General features: G+C 41.7%; 1 protein-coding gene across 1 annotated transcript in view; it reads left to right on the top strand.

Annotated features, from left to right (window-relative positions):
* The window catches only part of LOC126237509 (uncharacterized), a 69,572-nt gene that overhangs the window by 17,138 nt on the left and 31,013 nt on the right, over positions 1-21,421 (top strand). Inside the window, exons 3-7 of the mRNA XM_049947670.1 lie at positions 4,645-4,806; positions 6,155-6,322; positions 14,181-14,348; positions 18,237-18,407; positions 19,766-19,930. Coding sequence (XP_049803627.1) covers positions 4,645-4,806; positions 6,155-6,322; positions 14,181-14,348; positions 18,237-18,407; positions 19,766-19,930 — 834 coding nt within the window. The remainder of the gene's footprint in view (positions 1-4,644; positions 4,807-6,154; positions 6,323-14,180; positions 14,349-18,236; positions 18,408-19,765; positions 19,931-21,421) is intronic.

Genomic DNA, 21,421 nt, shown 5'->3' on the forward strand with positions numbered 1-21,421 from the left:
ACCACCACCACTGCCGCCACCACGTCTGCCGGCACATCTCGCCAGACACCTGCCACCGTTACACTGCCCACAATTCGTCCGTCTGAAGAAGCCACTGTCCCTTGCAGGCGGTGAGTTTCCTCACTAAAAACACACACACACACACACACACACACACAAACTACCATTATGTTGTAGAGAAGGCAGAAAAATTGAAAAGGCGAATATAAAGGCTCAGTCGGATTCAGTGACAGTCAGCAAGTGAAATGAAAAGAAAATCACAACATATTGTCGAATTAATAATGGGGCAGTATCCACAGGACGAGGAAGTTGTATTGTATGAGGAAGGTTAATTGAAAATGTGTGAGTAAGGAAAACAGTGATCTATTGGGAACATTTTAGTGATTTACTCACATCAGAACCAGTAAACCAGTTCAACCACAATTCAGGCAAGTAAGCTTACGTCACACACAGAAAATCTAGTTACACAGAGGGAGTGTGAGAGCTCCGTATATGGAACACTGTATTTAAAAACATATAAACAACTTACAGTCTGTAGCACGGGGCTAGTAAAGACAGGTTTATAATAGAATTTAGGGTAGTTGGTACAAATGACAAAGGAGAATGAATGTTAGAATTGTGGATTAAATTTGTGCTAGTAAGTAGAATTACACTGTTCAAGTATCAAAACAAGGGAAACAGTCGTTGGAGAAGGTTTGATCTGCCTAAGTGTCTCAGGGCGTGGACCACTTTGTTTGCACCACTGTATTATGGCGTACAAGGTAGTTCCGATAACCACGCATATGCAAAGCCGAACCTCTGCCTACTGCAGACCGTATTTCAGTCTGTCAACACCTTTAGAATGCTGAGATACCCTCAATGATTTGTGGGAGGAGGGGGTGCAGGATCGGCCTCTTTACCATAGAGCAGCATTTGCATCCACAGTCTTCAGTTATTTATGCGATTTATTCCAATCTTTGTCTTTCTCTACAGTTTTTACTCTTAGCTGTTCCCTCCAGTACCATGGCAGTTATACCTTGATGCCTCAGATATATCGCACTATGCTGTCTCTTCTTCTCCTCACAGTTTCCTATATACTGCCACCTTCGCACATCCTGCAGAGAACTTTCACAGTTCCTTTCTTATCAGTTCACCTAATTCCCAATATCCCTCTATTGCACACCATTTTGAATGCTCCATTTATCATCTATTCATGTATCTCTCACAATCCATGATTCATTTTCAAACATTACTCTGCTTCAAATGTACATTCTCAGATATTCTGTCACCAAATTGAGGCCTGTCTTTGGTAGCAGTAGCCTCGTTTTTCCTGCAATGTTTTCCTTTGCTACATTTCTTCTTATAACAACCTCTCTATTTCCCTCAGTGTAAATTTGCGTCCCATGTAGCAGACCCACTTAAATTCCTTCACTTTGTGGTCCGTATTTCTGATGGTAAGGTGTCACTGATGTTATTTCTGCTGCTCCCAAATACTTTCGTTTTTCATTTGGTTAAATAATAATCCTGTGCTCGTCGAACTGTTTTTTGCATTCTTCCTCACTTTCGGTGAACATGGTAATATTACCAGTGAATTTTATCAATGAAACGCCTTCCCCTAGACTTTAATTAAATTTCTAGCAATTTATTCAATTCCATGTACGATTCCGTGATGTTCAGTTTGAACAACTGAGGAGACCAACAGAATCCCTGTTTTGCACCATTTTAATCGTAGTACTTCTTTCTTCAATTTTATTATTCCTTGTTGCTTATCATACATACCGTAATTTATTGAACCTACCAGCCCTCTATATCTGACACGTATTTTTTTGAGAATTTCAATTGGTGCATTACCTTATATCGCTATTCATTTTAAAAGTCAGCTAATTCATTGAAGGTTCCATGATTTCCCTTATACCTGGCTTCCCTCATCAAGTGCAAGAGGAGATCTGCCTCTCTGGAGCCTTTACCTTTGTTAAACCCAAAATTACCGTTATTGAAGAGATCCTCAGTTTTTTCTTCCATTCTCCTGCATATTAATCTATACATCAATTTGGATTCATGAGTTGTTTAGCTCATTGTGCAAAGCTTTCGCATTTGTCGGTCCTAGCTCGCATATAGAGTGTGTAGATGATGTTTCTCTGGACGGTTCTTAGTATGTTTCTAGTCTCACAGATTCTACAGCTGTCCCTCTCCCTCTGTCTTCCCTGTGCGTTTAGCAGTGGAATTCTGTTCTAACACTTACACGCAAACCTCCAGGCGTCAAACACTCAGATCGGTACCAAACGTTGTATGTCAGTAGAGTATCAACCAAATCTCCGAGTTAGTTCGTTCTGTGTGCTGTCGTCCAACAGAACGAGTGTAAGAGTTTAACTAAAAAGTAACACCAAAACTAAGGGCGTCCACGAAAACATAACTGTTAGAAAGTAACATACGTTGCTTAAGTGGGGAAGTTGGTTGAGCCTTAGAGGCCTGTACCAACGGTCATGGGTTCAACTCAACGATGTCAAACGTTTTACTGTATTATGTGTGGAAGTGTTATTTGGGAAAACGTGGTTATGACATGTAAAATGGCTGTTTTGAGTTCACTACAATGTTCTCATCGCAGTTGCTTTCACTTCGTTGCACTGAAAGTAGTAAACCTATAAGGTGCAATTTTAGTTTCACAGAAAAATTAGGAAACAAATGCGTCACACTTGCGGAAGTAATAGTAACGATAATAATTAATAATAAACAATATATTAATATCAATAATAAGTACATGACGTTCAACTAACGAAGCGAAACCAAACTGCCAAAAGAACATTGCTACACACTTCGAAATGTTTTGTTATTATATGTCAGTAAAATCTTGTACAGTATAACAGTTTCACACGTACACAGTTAAAAAAAAATGTCATCAGTAGATTTGAATGCCCTACCCTCTCACCGACGCGAGATAATGCAGTTACTCACATACTCGCTTTTCCTGTGCTAAGTAGCTCTCGTGATATTTTTAATTACTGTGTACGCATGTTCTGTTTTGATAAATACTTCACCGACATACAACGACTAGTACCGATCTCTGTGTCTGATATCTAGAGGGTTGGGTTTTAGTGTCGTTAAACCCTCATCTAATTCCACTGAAGGTTGTTTAGACATCAATCATGCTAAATGTGTGCGTCTTGCGATTGCTTCTTATTTTTTATCCTGAACCTTTTTGCAGTCATTCTACTTTATTGTCCCTCGAACTCAGAGCTACATTCTTTAGTCACCTTTAATATTGTATTCCTATATTTCCCCGACTACTTTTGTACTTCTTTCTTTGATCAATCATTTTGTAAATTTATTCCGTTTGCTAAGATTTAGTCAGAGCTGTTTTCCTTGCACCAACATTAGGCTGTTCAACTTTCGTGTTTCACCTTTTCAGGGGCAACAACTGCTGTTCACCTGAAATTCCAGCGGTGACATTTATTATCAAATTATCTACAGCCTCAGAGAAGGTCCTCAGAACTTCAGTATCCAATTTATTTACACACTGATGCTTCCTAACGATTCTCTTACGTTTCATTTTACGCAGCATCATAACAAACTCGTGTTCTGACTTTACATCCGCTGTCGCATTCATCTTCCAATTCATCGGATTCTCTGTCTGGGAATTGTACAATGCAGCGGGAATCTTCCATTCCTTCCAGGTCTGTACCAAGTATACACCCCTACCTTTCTCCTTAACCTTCTTAAAAATAGAAACCCTGAGGCACTGAAAGCAATGTAAGGTGGTGGGTTCCAATCCTAGTGAAGTAACAAAATTCCTTGTCTCATCATTTAAGTTTGTCGTCTCGCTACTGGGGAAATATTTGGATACGCAGCGTAGTATTGTGCGTAGTTAATAAACCTGTTAGGTGCCGGGTTCAAATCTCCACTCAACACAAAACTTCTTGGTAGTTCATTTAAAGTTTTCAACATTTAAACAAGCGCACAATTGCTTACCTGTGACTAAAACTACAGTTGCGATTTTTCGTATTTGGTATAGAGAGAAAGCAGTAGCTCGATTGGAGTCCTGTAAGCCAGTCTAGTATAAAAGTTTTCGTCACCTAATTTCAGGTTCAACCTCAGTTTGTGAAATGTCATTTACTGCAATAAACTTGATTTCACATGTGCTTAAGACTGCCATCTAAGAATAACAGATTTCTTGATATTTACGTTATTGTGACCTAGTTTTAGTTGTGGACTGACAGTGTTACAGGAGTCCTTTGTAGTGACCATTTTGTACAGTGCAACTCCAGTAACGAGAAGAGAGCGAGGTACTGCAAGACAGTAACATTACGTGGGTGCATACAAATGAGATGGAATGGAATTAAAGCCATTTGAATGATTTTGAGGATGATAGTACTTGAGCTGACGTGTCCCGTAATTCTGTAATTAAGTTTTGGACAACTTTTGGGCGTTGTAGGTACCTTTTGTCTGGACTGAGAGCAAGTGTTATGGCGAGCTGACGTGCTGCAACGGAAAGTGAATACGTCAGTGATAAGTCGTCTGTAGTAACTGTACCACTATTCTCGTGTTTGCCTTCTGCCTGTTGCGAATGTGTGGATAGTCCTTCAGAAGTGCAGGCCTTAGTGAGCTGCACCCATGTATGCATGTTGGTTCGCCAGCTAGCTCACAGTGCGCCTCTCTCTGTATCTGCAGCGCACCAGCCGCTACACACTTGAGGCCCACCACCACTGCCACCACCACCACCACCACCACTGCAACCACCGCCATCACTGTCGCCGCCTCCACCTCTGCTGGCCAACACTGCCAGAGACCCGCAGCAGCTGTAGTGCCCAAGACTCCTCCACCTAGCAGGCGGTGAGTTCGCTAACTACATACACACATACACACACACGTTTTATCATTAAGTTGTAGAGAAGGTAGAAAAACTGAGAAAGGAAATGTAAAGGCTCAGTCTACATTCAATGACAGTCATCGGGTCAAATGAAAAGAAAAGTCAGATGTACAATTGAGCGGTATTCACATGATGAGTAAGATGTATCATGGGAAGAAAATAAAGTGAAAATGGTTTTGTAGGGAAAACAGAAATCTATGGTGAACGTTTTAGTGATTTATTCCCGTCAGAATCAATAAACCTATCGAACGATAATTCAGGCGCGTAACCTTATGGCACACACAGAAAATGTAGTCACAGAGAGGGGGAGGACTGCATGTGTAACACTGTATTTAAAATATATAAACAGATAAAGATAATGACTTATTGGAATTCTGTAGCAGGGGGCGAGTAAACACATGTTTACGAGAGAATTAGGGTTCAAATCCCAGTGAAGTAACAAAATCCTTTGCCTCAGCATTTTAGTTTTTCATCTAGCTACTGGTGAAATATTTGATTCTAATATATTATGGTACGTAGTTAACAATTTTATTAAGTGCCCGTTTCACCATTTAAACAAGCGCACACTTGTTTACCTGAGGATGAAACGATATTTGAGATCTTTCGAATTTAGTTAACAGACACAATAGTTCCTCGATTGGAGTCCAGGGTGCCAGTCTCGTATAAAAGTTTTCGTCACGTAATTTTAATTTGGAGCTCCTTTTTGGAAATGTCATTTACTGCAATAAACTTTAGCTTGCAAACGCTGAAGACTGTCATATCATAATAAGGTTGCGTGATATTTCAATTTTGGTGATCTTAGTTTGATTGTGGTCTGACAGTGTTATAGATCAGTTTCCTCATGTGGTCTCTTGTAGTTCCAATTTGTACAGTGAAACGCTCAGAGCAGAGGATATACAAGATAGTAACATTATGTTGGTGCATACACATCAGTTGTAGATGCGTTCAGCCCGTTCAGATAGTTTTGAGGATAATGGTACGTGAGGTGACCTGTCTAGTAATTGTGTTGCTAAGGTTTAGACAAGTGTTCGGCGTAGGATGTACCTCTTGCCTATGCTTGGTTTGAACAACTTGCTCAATGATGTTGAGAGCAAGTGTAGTGGGGAACCCAGTTGCTGCAACTGAATGTGATTATGTCAGTGATAAGACATTTGCATTAACCACAGCACTATCCTCATGTTCAGCATGTATCATCTGCCGATTGCCAGTGTGTGGACAATCCGTCAGAAGTGCTGGCTGTAGCGAGCCGCACCCATGTTTGGAATTGGACGCACCAGGCAGCTCACAGTGTGCCTCTCTCTCTATGTTCAGTGCACCAGCCGCTACACACATGAGGCCCACGAACACCGCCAGCACCACCACAACCACTGCAACCACCTCAACCACCACCATCACCACCGCTGCGTCCACGTCAGCTGGCACACACCTCCACACTCCTGCCACAGCTGTACTGCCTAAGACACCTCCACCTACCAGGCGGTGAGTTCCGTCTCCACACACACTCATACACACGCACATATTGCCATTATGTTACAGAAAAGGTAGAGAAACTTGAAAAGGAAATGTAAAGGCTCAGTCTAGGTTCACTGAGGGTCACTAGAAAAAAAGGTAAGAAAATGACCACATATGGTGAAATAAATGATGGGAGGTATCGTCAGAATGAGAAGTTTTATCATGAGAGCAAAGTTAGTGGAAAATTGGTAGGTAGAGAAAACAGTGATCTATTGCGAACATTTTAGTGATTTATTCCCATCAGATTCAGTAACTAATCGATCACTAATTCAGTCATGTACCTGACGTCACACACAGAAAATATAGTCACAGAAAGGGAATATGACAGCGCTGTATGTGTAACACTGTATTTAAAATATATAAACACCTACATGTGTTATTGGAATTTTGTAGCAGGGTGCGAGTAAACACATCTTTACGAGAGAATTTAGGGTCTTTGGTAGAAATGACAAAGAAGAAAGAATCCTAGAATTCTGGATTAAATTTGTGCTAGTAGCAAGAATTACGCTGTCCGTGAATCAAAACGAAGTCAATAGCCAGCGGTGAGGCTCGGATATGCCTACGCTTCTCGGCGTGTGGACCATCTTGTTGGCACCACTGTACTTTGACGTAACAGGTCGTCTCGTAACAGGTCGTCTCGATAACCACACATATGGAAAGCAGAAGCTCTGCATACTATAGATCATATTTCAGTCTGTCAACACATATAGTGCTGAGGTCCCCTCATTTACATCTGGTAGGAGGTGGTTGCAGGGTTGGCCTCTTTGTCACAAAACAACGTATACATCCAGAGTCTTCAGTTATTTATTGGATGTATTCGAATCTTTGCCTTCCCCTATAGTTTTTTACTCTCTGCTGCTCCCTCCATTACCAAGGCTGTTATTCCCTGAAGGCTTCAGATGTATCCTAATACTGTGTCCACTCTTTTTGTCACAGTTTTCCATATACTGGCATCCTCACGTATTTGACAGTGAACTTCTACATTTTAGTACGTATTAATTCACCACATTCTCATCATCCCTTTATTGCACCACATTTTGAATGCTCCAATTCTTTACTCTTTCTGTATCTCTCATAATCATTGTCATATACTACTGCGCTCCTAACGTACATTCTCAGATATTCGGGCACCAAATTGAGGCCTATCTTTGATAACAGTAGCCTTGTTTTTTCTGGAATGATCTGTTTTTCTTTCAAACGTTACTCCTTATAACAACGTCCCTTTGTCCATCAGTGTAAATTTGCATCCTAGGTAACAGAATCACTGAAATTCCTTCTTCTTTGCTCCCTAGTTCTGATGTTGAGTTTCTCACTGATGTTATTTCTGCTACTCCCCAATACTTCCTTCTTTCATATCGTTAAATCATAGTTCTATGCTCATCGACCTGTTTACTGCATTCAGCAGCTGTGGTTATTCTTCCTCACTATTGGTGAATATGGTAACATCACCAGTGAATTATATCAATGAAATACCTTCACCTTCGATTTTGATTAAATTCCTGGAGGGTTATTTAATGCACTATGCTTTCCAACTCTACTTTCATTTCTCCTTCTATAATGTCATACGATAGTCCCTTGGAGGTGCTTCGTGAATTGTTTTCTGCTATCTCTCTCTCTGTCTCTCTGCTCTATCTGCGTTTAGCAGTCTAATTCTTTTCTTACACCCAAATTTGCGGATGTCAGGCAGATCGGCACCAAAAGTTGTATGTCGATTGAGTATCAACCAAAACACCGATTTAGTTTGTTCTGTATGCTGTCGTCTAGCAATACGGGAGTAAACGTTATTTTAAACTAACACCAGAACTACGGAGCACTTCAGCAACATGACTGTGAGTACATCACATATGTTGCTTATTAGGGGAATTAGTAGAGCCTTACTGTCGTGTACCAAGGATCACAAGTTTAAAACCCAACGACACCAAATTTTTTAGCGTATGATGCGTGAAAGTGTTATATGAGACAGCGTGCTGATGACATGTAATATTGCTGTTTTGAGTTTACGCCAAAGTTTTCTTGGCATTCGGCTGCATTCCCATGCACTGAAAGTAGTAAACCTATAGGGTACATTTGCAATTCCACAGAATGTACAATCAGAACTGAAAAGAAAAGAAATAATTCCTTCACTCATGCGGAAGTTTTAGTAATAGCAGTAATTCATAATAGACAATGTAATAAGATCAATAATAAGAACATGACGTTCATCTTACGAAGCGAAAGCAGACTGCCAAAAGGCCACTGCTACAAACGCCGAAAAGTCTTTTTACGTGTCAGGAAAATGTTGTACCATATAACAGTTTCACGTGTACGCAGTTAAAAAAATTGTCAACAGTGGAGTTTAAAAGCTCCACGTTCTCACCGAAACGTGTTCTATGATGCAGTTACTCACAAATACGCTTTTCCTGTGCTCAGTGGCTCTTGTGATGATTTTAATTATCGTTTCGCATGTTCCGTTTCATGGACATAGTACGTTTTGCACCGATCAGAGTGTTTGACATCTGGAGGTTGGGTGTTAGTGTTATCACATTGGTATTTATTTAATTTCACTGAAGGATGTTCAGAGCTCTGAGTGTGCTAAATGCCTGCGTCCTACGATCACTTTATATCTATTTATCCTTAACCTTTCTGCAGTCATTCTACCTTGTCCTCTCTCGCACTTAGTGTTACATTCCTTAGTGACCTGTAATACCGTATTCCTAACTTTCCGTGACTGTTGTTGTGCTTCCTCCTTTCACCACTAATTTTATATATATTTTTCCTTTCGCTAAGATTACAGCAGAGTTTCTTTCCTTGCACCAACGTTAGTCTAATCAACTTCCGTGTTTTCGCCGTATCAGGCATCAACTACTCCTCGGTTGTAATTCCTCGGTAACATTCATTACCGCATTGTCTACAAGTTCCTAGAATTTCAAATAGCCATTTTGTTGCTCGGTTCTTCAGTATCCCATCTATTTACACAGTGGTTCCTCCTAACAATACTCTTAGGCTTTAATTTATTCACCATCATTACTAACTCGTGTGTAACTCTACATCCACCCCTGCATACATCTTACAATTGAACGGTTTCTGTGTCTGGGAATGATATATTGCAGCTGGAATAATCTCGAGCTTACAGGTCCTTACCAGGTATACACCACCGCCGTCCTTCTTAACCTTCTTAAACAACAGAAACTCTGAGACACTGAAAAATAGGTAAGTGGTGGATTCAAATCCTAGTGAAGTAACAAAATTCTTTGTCTCAGCATTTCAGTTTTTCATCTAGCTACTGGTGAAATGTTCGGATTCTGATGTATTACAGTGCTTAGTTAACAAATCTATTAAGTACCGGTTTCAACATTTAAACAAGTGCACTCTTGTTTTCCTGAGGCTGTAACGATATTTGAGATCTTTCGTGTTTAGTTAAGAGAGATAACACTTCCTCGATTTAAGTCCAAGATGTCAGTCCAGTATAAAAGTTTGCGTCACGTAATTTTAATTTGGAGCTCATTTTTGAAATGTCATTTATTGCAATAAACTTCAGTTGACAAACGCTGAAGAATGACATATAATAATAACTGTTTTCAGATATTTACATTTTTGTGATCTTAGTTTGACTGTCTTCCCCCATGAACCATGGACCTTGCCGTTGGTGGGGAGGTTTGCGTGCCTCAGCGATACAGATAGCCGTACCGTAGGTACAACAACAACGGAGGGGCCAGACAAACGTGTGGTTCCTGAAGAGGGGCAGCAGCCTTTTCAGTAGTTGCAAGGGCAACAGTCTGGATGATTGACTGATCTGGCCTTGTAACAATAACCAAAACGGCCTTGCTGTGCTGGTACTGCGAACAGCTGAAAGCAAGGGGAACTACGGCCGTAATTTTTCCCGAGGACATGCAGCTTTACTGTATGATTAAATGATGATGGCGTCCTCTTGGGTAAAATATTCCGGAGGTAAAATAGTCCCCCATTCGGATCTCCGGGCGGGGGCTACTCAAGAGGATGTCGTTATCAGGAGAAAGAAAACTGGCGTTCTACGGATCGGAGCGTGGAATGTCAGATCCCTTAATCAGGCAGGTAGGTTAGAAAATTTAAAAAGGGAAATGGATAGGTTAAAGTTAGATATAGTGGGAATTAGTGAAGTTCGGTGGCAGGAGGAACAAGACTTCTGGTCAGGTGACTACAGGGTTATAAACACAAAGTCAAACAGGGGTAATGCAGGAGTAGGTTTAATAATGAATAGGAAAATAGGAATGCGGGTAAGCTACTACAAACAGCATAGTGAATGCATTATTGTGGCCAAGATAGATACGAAGCCCACACCTACTACAGTAGTACAAGTTTATACGCCAACTAGCTCTGCAGATGACGAAGAAATTGAAGAAATGTATGATGAAATAAAAGAAATTATTCAGATAGTGAAGGGAGACGAAAATTTAATAGTCATGGGTGACTGGAATTCGAGTGTAGAAAAAGGGAGAGAAGGAAACGTAGTAGGTGAATATGGATTGGGGCTAAGAAATGAGAGAGGAAGCCGCCTGGTAGAATTTTGCACAGAGCACAACTTAATCATAGCTAACACTTGGTTTAAGAATCATGATAGAAGGTTGTATACATGGAAGAACCCTGGAGATACTAAAATGTATCAGATAGATTATATAATGGTAAGACAGAGATTTAGGAACCAGGTTTTAAATTGTAAGACATTTCCAGGGGCAGATGTGGACTCTGACCACAATCTATTGGTTATGGCCCGTAGATTAAAACTGAAGAAACTGCAAAAGGTGGGAATTTAAGGAGATGGGACCTGGATAAACTGAAAGAACCAGAGGTTGTACAGAGTTTCAGGGAGAGCATAAGGGAACAATTGACAGGAATGAGGGAAAGAAATACAGTAGAAGAAGAATGGGTAGCTTTGAGGGATGAAGTAGTAAAGGCAGCAGAGGATCAAGTAGGTAAAAAGACGAGGGCTAGTAGAAATCCTTGGGTAACAGAAGAAATATTGCATTTAATTGATGAAAGGAGAAAAAATAAAAATGCAGTAAATGAAGCAGGCAAAAATGAATACAAACGTCTCAAAAATGAGATCGACAGAAAGTGCAAAATGGCTAAGCAGGGATGGCTAGAGGACAAATGTAAGAATGTAGAGGCTTATCTCGCTAGGGGTAAGATAGATACTGCCTACAGGAAAATTAAAGAGACCTTTGGAGATAAGAGAACCACTTGTATGAACATCAAGAGCTCAGATGGAAACCCAGTTCTAAGCAAAGAAGGGAAAGCAGAAAGGAGGAAGGAGTATATAGAGGGTCTATACAAGGGCGATGTACTTGAGGACAATATTATGGAAATGGAAGAGGATGTAGATGAAGATGAAATGGGAGATACGATACTGCGTGAAGAGTTTGACAGAGCACTGAAAGACCTGAGTTGAATCAAGGCCCCAGGAGTAGACAACATTCCATTGGAACTACTGACGGCCTTGGGAGAGCCAGTCATGACAAAACTCTACCATCTGGTGAGCAAGATGTATGAAACAGGCGAAATTCCCTCAGACTTCAAGAAGAATGTAACAATTCCAATCCCAAAGAAAGCAGGTGTTGACAGATGTGAAAATTACCGAACAATCAGTTTAATAAGCCACAGCTGCAAAATACTAACACGAATTCTTTACAGACGAATGGAAAAACTAGTAGAAGCCGACCTCGGGGAAGATCATTTTGGATTCCGTAGAAATACTGGAACACGTGAGGCAATACTGACCTTACGACTTATCTTAGAAGAAAGATTAAGGAAACGCAAACCTACGTTTCTAGCATTTGTAGACTTAGAGAAAGCTTTTGACAATGTTGACTGGAATACTCTCTTTCAAATTCTAAAGGTGGCAGGGGTAAAATACTGGGTCGAAAGGCTACTTACAATTTGTACAGAAACCAGATGGCAGTTATAAGAGTCGAGGGACATGAAAGGAAAGCAGTGGTTGGGAAGGGAGTGAGACAGGGTTGTAGCTTCTCCCCGATGTTATTCAATCTGTATATTGAGCAAGCAGTATAGGAAACAAAAGAAAAATTCGGAGTAGGTATTCAAATCCATGGAGAGGATGACATTGTAATTCTGTCAGAGACAGCAAAGGACTTCGAAGAGCAGTTGGACGGAATGGATGGTGTCTTGAAGGGAGGATATAAGATGAACATCAACAAAAGCAAAACAAGGATAATGGAATGTAGTCGAATTAAGTCGGGTGATGTTGAGGGTATTAGATTAGGAAATGTGACACTTAAAGTAGTAAAGGAGTTTTGCTATTTGGGGAGCAAAATAACTGATGATGGTCGAAGTAGAGAGGATATAAAATGTAGACTGGCAATGGCAAGGAAAGTGTTTCTGAAGAAGAGAAATTTGTTAAAATCGAGTATAGATTTAAGTGTCAGGAAGTCATTTCTGAAAGTATTTGTATGGAGTGTAGCCATGTATGGAAGTGAAACATGGACGATAAATAGTTTGGACAAGAAGAGAATAGAAGCTTTCGAGATGTGGTTCTTCAGAAGAATGCTGAAGATTAGATGGGTAGATCACATAACTAATGAGGAAGTATTGAATAGGATTGGGGAGAAGAGAAGTTTGTGGCACAACTTGACCAGAAGAAGGGATCGGTTGGTAGGACATGTTCTGAGGCATCAAGGGATCACCAATTTAGTATTGGAGGGCAGCGTGGAGGGTAAAAATCGTAGGGGGACACCAAGAGATGAATACACTAAGCAGATTCAGAAGGATGTAAGTTGCAGTAGGTACTGGGAGATGAAGAAGCTTGCACAGGATAGAGTAACATGGAGAGCTGTATCAAACCAGTCTCAGGACTGAAGACCACAGCAGCAACAGTTTGACTGTGGACTGACAGTGTTACAGATCAGTTTCCTCACATGGTCTCTTGTAGTTCGAATTTACACAGTGTAACGCTCAGAGCAGAGGATATGCAAGATAGTAACATTATGTGTGTGCATACACATCAGACGGAGTGGCGTTCAGTCGTTCAGATTGCTGTATTTCTAGAGGAGGCCGAAATGCACGCGTTTATATACACGCAGACTGGCGTGAGGTCTGGAACAGGACAATGTCTTTAGAATTGCAATAAAGTACGAAAATCTTGTAATACTTAACTTTAATCCACATTTGTAGAACATCGCTGTTGATGATACATGCTTCACAATATTAATTATCAAAGGCTATGGCGCCTTGCTAGGTCGTAGGCAAATGACGTAGCTGAAGGCTATGCTAACTATCGTCTCGGAAAATGAGAGCGTATTTGTCAGTGTGGCTTCGCTAGCAAAGTCTGCTGTACAACTGGTGCGAGTGCCAGGACGTCTCTCTAGACCTGCCGTGTGGTGGCGCTCGGTCTGCTATCACTGACAGTGGCGACACGCGGGTCCGACGTATACTACAGGACCGCGGCCGATTTAAAAGGGTACCACCTAGCAAGTGTGGTGTCTGGCGGTGTCGCCACACAGATAGTCTTGAGGATAATGGTACGTGAGGTGACCTGTCTAGTAATTGTGTTGCTAAGGTTTAGACAAGTGTTCGGCGTAGGATGCACCTCTTGCCTATGCTTGGTTTGAACTACTTGCTCAATGATGTTGAGAGCAAGTGTAGTGGGGAACCCAGTTGCTGCAACTGAATGTGATTATGTCACTGATAAGATGTTTGCATTAACCTCACCACTATCCTCATGTTCAGCATGTATCATCTGCCGGTTGCCAGTGTGTGGACAATCCCTCAGAAGTGCAGGCTGTAGCGAGCCGCACCAGCGTTCGCACTTGGACGCACCAGGCAGCTCACAGTGTGCGTCTCTCTCTATGTGCAGTGCACCAGCCGCTACACACATGAGGCCCACCAACACTGACAGCACCAGCAGAACCACTGCAACCACCGCAACCACCGCCATCACCACCGCTGCGGCCACCTCTGCTGGCACACACCCCCAGAGTCCTGCCTCAGCTATACTGCCTAAGACACCTCCACCTACGAGGCGGTGAGTTCCCTCACTGCACACACTCATACACACCTACATATTGCCATTATGTTACAGAAAAGGTAGAGAAACTGAAAATGTAAAGGCTCAGTCTAGGTTCAGTGAGTGTCACCAGGATGAAATGGTAAGAAAATGACAACATGCGCTGAAATGAAGAATGGGAGGTATCTTTAGGACGAGGAAGTTTATCATGAGAGAAAAGTTAATGTAAAGTTGTTTGGTGGAGAAAGCGGTTATCTATTACAAATATTTTAGTTATTTATTCTCATCAAATTCAGTAAACCAGTCCATCACTAAATGAGTCATGAACCTGACGTCACAGACAGAAAACATAGTCACAGAGAGGGAATATGAGAGCGCCGTATGTGTAACCCAGTATTTAACATAGGGTATTGGAATTCTGTAGCAGTGGGCGAGTAGAGTGAGGTTTGTGCTGGATTACATTTGTGCGAGTAACAATAATTACACTCGTCAAGAAATAAAACTAAGGTAATAGTCGGCGGAGACGGTCTGATCTGCCTAAACGTCTCAGGGTGTGAGCCACCTTATTTTTACCAATGTATTTAGACATAACAGGTATTCCTGATAAACACAGATATTCAAAGACGAAACCCTGTCTACTGTAGATCATATTTCAGTCTGTCAGCGCATTTATTGCTGAAATCCCCGCATTTATTTCTGGGAGGAGGGGTTTGATTGTTTACTCTTTATCGCAGAGTAGCATTTGCATCCACAGTTTTCAGTTATTTCTTTGACGTACTCGAATATTTACCTTCCTCTATAGTTTTTACTCTCTGCTTCTGCCTCCAGAACCATTGCAGTTAGTCCCTGATATCTTCACATACACTATGTGATAAAAACATCCGGTCACCTAGCTGAAAATGACTTTCAAGTTCGTGGCGCCGTCCATCGGTAATGCTGGAATTCAGTATGATGTTGGCCCAACGTTAGCCTTACTGACAGCTGCCACTATCCCAGACATACGTTCAGTCAGCTGCAGGAACATTTCTGGGGAATGGCAGCCCATTCTTCACGGAGTGTTGTCTTGAGAAGTATCGATGTTGGTCGATGAGGCCTGGTACGACGTCCCAGAACATCCCAAAGGTGTTCTGTGGGATTCGAGTCAGGACTCTGTGCGAACCAGTCCATTACAGGGGTGTTATTGTCGTGTAACCACTCCGCCACAGACGGTGCATTATGAAGAGTTTGTCGATCGTGTTGAAACATGCAGTCGCCATCCCCGAATTGCCGTTCAACCGTGGGTAGCAAGAAGGTGCTTAAAACATCATTGTAGGCCTGTGCTGTGATAGTGCCACGCAAAACAACAAGGGGTGCAAACCCCGCCCATGAGAAACACGACCACACCAAAATACCACCGCCTCCGAGTTTACTGTTGGCACTACATACGCTGGCAGATAACTTTCACCGGATATTCGCCATACCCGGGTTGGGTACCGTGATTCGTCACTCCACACAACGTTTTTCCACTGTTCAATCTTCCAATGATTGCGCTCCTTACACCTAGCAAGGTGTCGTTTGGCACTTAGCTGCATGACGTGTGGCTTATGTTTTCTCACCTCCCGTCTAACTGTCAAAGTACTTGCAGTGGATCCCGGTGCATTTGGGAATTCCTGTGTGATGGCCTGGATAGATGTCTGCCTATTACACATTACGAGCCTCTTCAACTGTCAGTGGTCTCTGTCAGTCAACAGACGAGGTGGGCTTGTACGCTTTTGTGTTGTACGTGTCCATTTATGTTTCCATTTTACTATCACATCGTAAACAGTGTACCTAGGGACGTTTAGGAGTGTGAAAATGTCACGTAACACGTGACACCCTATGACCTAACGATGTTCGAAGTCCGTGAGTCCGCGGAGCGCCCCGTTCTGCTCTCTCACGATGGCTAATGACTACTGAGGTCGCTGATATGGAGCACCCGGCTAGGTGGCAGCCCAATGTACCTAATATAAAATCGTCTCTTTTGGTGGGCGTCCGGATACTTTTGATCACATAGTGTATATCCTACTTCGGTGTCCATTCTTCTTGTCACAGTTTTCCATATACTGCCGTCCTCACATATCCGGCAGAGATCGTCCACGCTCTACCCTCACTCCCCAACGAGATGCAGTTACTCACAAATACGCTGTTCCTGTTATCAGCAACTCGCGTGATATCTTTAATTAGCGTTTCGCATGTTCTGTTTTAATAAACACTTCATCGACATAGAACGTCTGGTAACGATCTCAGTGTCTGACATCTGGAGGTGGGGTATTAGTGTCGTCACCCTTACATTTCATTTCACTGAAGCATTTTTAGAGTTTGCAGTGTGCAAAACGTGTGCGACCTGCGATCACTCTTTATTTATTTATACTAAACCTTTCTGCAGTCACTCTACTTTATCATCCCTCGAAATTAGAGTTACATTCTTTAGTGAGCTGTAATACTGTATTCCAAATATCGCCTGACTTGTTGTGCTTCTTTCCTTCGTCAATCATTTTTGTACCTTTTTCCGTTCTCTAAGATTTTCCCGGACTTGCTTTCGTTGCACCAACATTACTCTGTTCAACTTTAGTGTTTCGTCTTTTCTGACATCTACTACTGTTCGCCTGAAATTCCAACTCTGACAATCATTATCGCATTATCAAAATACTCATAGAAGTTCCAATAGCCATTTTATTCCTCAGTACTTCAGTGTCCCAATTATTTTCACATTGATTGTTCCTAACAATTGGTGTAATCCCCTATTTAATCACCGTCATAACTAATCGTTTTAACTCTACATTCGCTCCTCCATACGTCTTACAATTCAACGAATTCTCTGTCTGGGAATTATATAATATATAGGGAATCTTCCATCTGTTCCCGGTCGAGGTATACACCACCGCCTTCCTCCTTAAGCTTCTTACAGAACAGAAACCGTGAGACATTGAAAAGAAAGATAGGTGGTGGGTTCAAATCCCAGTGAGTAACAAAATTCTTTGTCTCATAATTTCCCTTTTACATCTACCTATGGGAGAAATGTTTGGGTATCTAACGTATTATTGTGCTCAGTTAACAAATCTATTAGGGACTGGGCACAAATCCCCATCCAACACAAAACTTCATTGTACATCATTTGAAGACATCAAAATTTAAAAAGGCACACACTTGCTTACCTGTGGCTGAACGGTACTTGAGATGTTTCGCATTTAGTATTCACAGAAATTCGTTGCTCGATTGGAGTCCTGGATGCCAGGCTAGATAAAAAGTTTTCCTCACGTAATTTGAAGTTGAAACTCAGGTTTTGAAATGTAATTTCTTGCAGTAAACTTCAGTTTACATGCGCTGAAGACAGCCATCTAATAATAACAGTTTTCCTGAAATTTACATTTTTGTGACCTTAGTTCGATTGTGGACTGACATTGTTACAGATCAGTTTTCTCAAGTGGCCACTTGCAGTAACCATTTTGTACAGAGAAAAGCCTCCAACAGAAACAGAGCAGTGGAACTACAGGACAGTAACATTACATTGGTGCATACGTATCAGGTGGAGTGGAATTCAGTGCATTTGGATAATTTTGAGGATGATAGTACCTGAGCTCACCTGTCTAGTAATTCTGTCGCTATGGTTTATACAAGTGCTGCACGTTGGATGTACCTTTTTAATACTTTTCGTTTTGAATTCCCTACTGTGCGGTATTCAGAGAAAGAGTTGTGTGCAGCTCAGGAGCTACAACTAAATGTGATTATGTCAGTAATAAGTCGTTTGCATTGTGTCCACACCTGTCACCCGCCAGTTGCCAGCGTGAGGTCAACCCCTCAGCAGCGCTGGCGGTAGCGAACCGCACCCACATCCGCGCTTGGACGCACCAGCCAGCTCACAGAGTGCCTCTCTCTCTATATGTGCAGCGCACCAGCCAATACACACATGAGGCCCAGGAGCGCAATAATAACCACCACCACCAGCAGCAGCAGCACTGCAACCACCGACGTCACCGCCGCCGACTCCACCTCTGCTGGCACACACAGACAGAGACCTGCTGCAGCTGTAGTGCCCAAGACGCCTCCACCTAGCAGGCGGTGAGTTCACTCGCTACACACGCACACACACACATACACACACTCATATTACAATTATGTTCTAGAGAACGTAGAAAGCCTGAAAAAGGAAATGTAAAGGCTCAGTCTAGATTCACTGAGGGTCAGCAAGACCAAAAGGTAAGAAATGACAACATTTGGTCAGATGAATAATTGGCGGTTTCCTCACTTTAAGACAGCTGTGTATCATGAGTGAAAGGTTAACTGATAATGGGTTGCTAGAGTAAGCTATTGTGAACATTTTAGTGATTTATTCCGATCAGGATCAGTAAACCAATCCATCACAAATTCAGCCATGAACTCGACATCACACACTGGATATCTAGTCACAAAGAGGGAATATGAGAACGCTGTATTTGTAACACAGTATTTAAAAAGATGTGAACACCTGAAAATCATAGGAAATTGGGAATCAGTTTCAGGGTTGAGGAAAGACAAGTCTGTGAGAAATTTCAGATTAGTTGTTAGAAGTGACAAAGGAGAATATACTGGGTTGTCCATTGATAGTGACTGGGCCAAATATCTCACGAAATAAGCATCAAACGAAAAAACTACAAAGACGAAACTTGTCTAGCTTGAAGGGGGAAACCAGATGGCGCTATGATTGGCCCTCTAGATGGCGCTGCCATAGGTCAAACGGATATCAACTGCGTTTTTTTTAAATTTTTTATTACATGTTAGTGTAGTATGTAAAGAAATATGAATGTTTTAGTTGGATCACTTTTTTCGTTTTGGTTTTTCGCTTTAAATGCATTGAAGACTATCATCTAATAGTAACAGGTATATTGATATTCACGTTTTTGTGACTTTATTTTGATTGCGGATTGACAGTGTTACGTATCAGTTTCCTCACGTGGTCTCTTGTTGTAACAAATTTATACAGTGTAAAGGTTGTACCAAAAAGAGAGCGGAGTAACTGCAAGGAAGTAATATTATGTGGGTACATACGAATCAGGTGGAATGGAGTTTAGTCCGTTCGGATAATTATGAGGATGATAGTACCTGAGGAGACCTGTCCAGAGCTCCTGTAGCTATAGTTTATACAAGTGTTCGACATAGCATGTACATATTGCTATGCTTAGTTTGAACTATTTGCTATCTGATGTTGAGAGCAAGTGCTGTGGGGAACTCAGTTGCTTCATATGAATGCTCGTAATATTGTCAGTGATAAGTCGTTTGCCTCAACTGCACCCCTATCCTCATATTCAGTGCGTGTCATCTGCCAGTTGCCAGTGTTTGGACAATCCCTCTGCAGTATTGGCTGTAGCATGCTGCACCCACATCCGAACTTGGATACACACCAGCCAGCTGCCAGTGTGCCTCTCTCTCTCTATGTGCAGTGCTCCAGCTACACACATGAGGCCCATCACCACCGCTACCACCACCACCACGACAACCACCGCAACCACTGCCATCACCATCGTCGCCGCCTCCAACTCTAATGGCACACACCTTCAGAGTCCTGCCGCATCTGTAGTGCCCAAGACTCCTCCACCTAGCAGGCGGTGAGTTTCCTCACTACACACACATGTCCTCACACACATATTACCATTATGTTGTAGAGAAGGTAGAAAAACTGAAAAAGGAAATGTAAAGACTCAATCTAGATTCAATGAGGGTCACCTGGATCAAATGGTAAGAAAATGACAACATATGGTCAAATGAATAATGGGCGGTATCCCAGGATGAGGAAGTTGTATCATGAGAGGAAAGTTAATTGAAAAAGTGTGTTTTTAGAGGAAAGATCGATGTATTGTAAACATTTTAGTGATTTTTTTTCCATCAGAATCAATAAACCAATCCAATAATATTTTTGTCATGTAACTTGACATTACTAAAGCACAGAAAATCTACTCACAGAGAGGAAGTGTGAGAGAACTGTATGTATAGCTCAGTATGTAAAAAAATATAGCACCTAACAATAATGGGGTATTGGAATTCTGTAACAGGGGGCAAGTTAAGACAGTATTGTAATATAATTTAAAGTCGTTGGAAGGAATGGCAAAGGAGAACCAATCCTAGAAATCTGGACTACATTTGTGCTAATAACAATAATTACATTCTTCAGAAACTAAAACAACGGCAGTAGTCGGTGCAGAAGGTCTGATCTACCTAAGCTTCTCAGGGTACGAACCACCTTGTTTGCACCATTGTATTGTGGCGTAACAGGAATTCCTGATAACCACACAAGCAGAAACAAATCCTACTGTAGATCGTATGACAGTCAGTCAGCACCCTTAGAGGGCTGAGAGCCTCTCATTTCTATCTGGGGGAGAGGTTGAAGGGTTGGCTAGTTTATCAGAGAGCAGTTTTTGCATCCGCAGTCTGTAGCTATTTGTTGAATGTATTCTAATCTTTGCCTCTCCCTATAGTTTTTACTCTCTGCTTCTCCCTCCAGTACCATGGCTGTTATTCCCTGATGTCTTCAGATATATCCTATTACGGTGGCGATTCTTCTTACGACATTCTGTATACTGCCATCTTCACATATCCGGGTGAGAAATTCCACAATTCCTTATGTATTCCTACACCTGCTTCTCAACATCCCTCTGTTGCACCACATTTTGAATGCTCAAATTCCCTTCTCTTCCTGTATCTCCCATAATCCATGATTCACAGTCATATACTACTACTGCGCTCCATACGTACATTCTCAGATGTTCCGTCACAAAACTGAGGCCTCTCTTTGGTAGCAGTAGCCTTGTTTTTTTCTGGAATGATCTGTTTTCCTTCGCAACATTACTTCTTCTCACAACCTCGTTTTGTACCACAGTGCAAATTCGCTTTCCATCTAACAGAATCGCTGAAATTCCTTGTTCTTTGGTCTCTAATGTTGATGTTAATTTTGTCGCTGATTTTATTTCAGCTGCTCCCCAATACTTCCGTCATTCATTTGGTTAAATCATAATTCCTTACTCATTGAACTGTTAATTGCATTCAGCAACTCTGGTAATTCTTCCTCTCTTTCGGTAAATATGGCAATGTCACCAGACAAT

This window comes from Schistocerca nitens, chromosome 2 (assembly GCF_023898315.1).
Source record: "Schistocerca nitens isolate TAMUIC-IGC-003100 chromosome 2, iqSchNite1.1, whole genome shotgun sequence".
NCBI classification, from domain to species: domain Eukaryota; kingdom Metazoa; phylum Arthropoda; class Insecta; order Orthoptera; family Acrididae; genus Schistocerca; species Schistocerca nitens.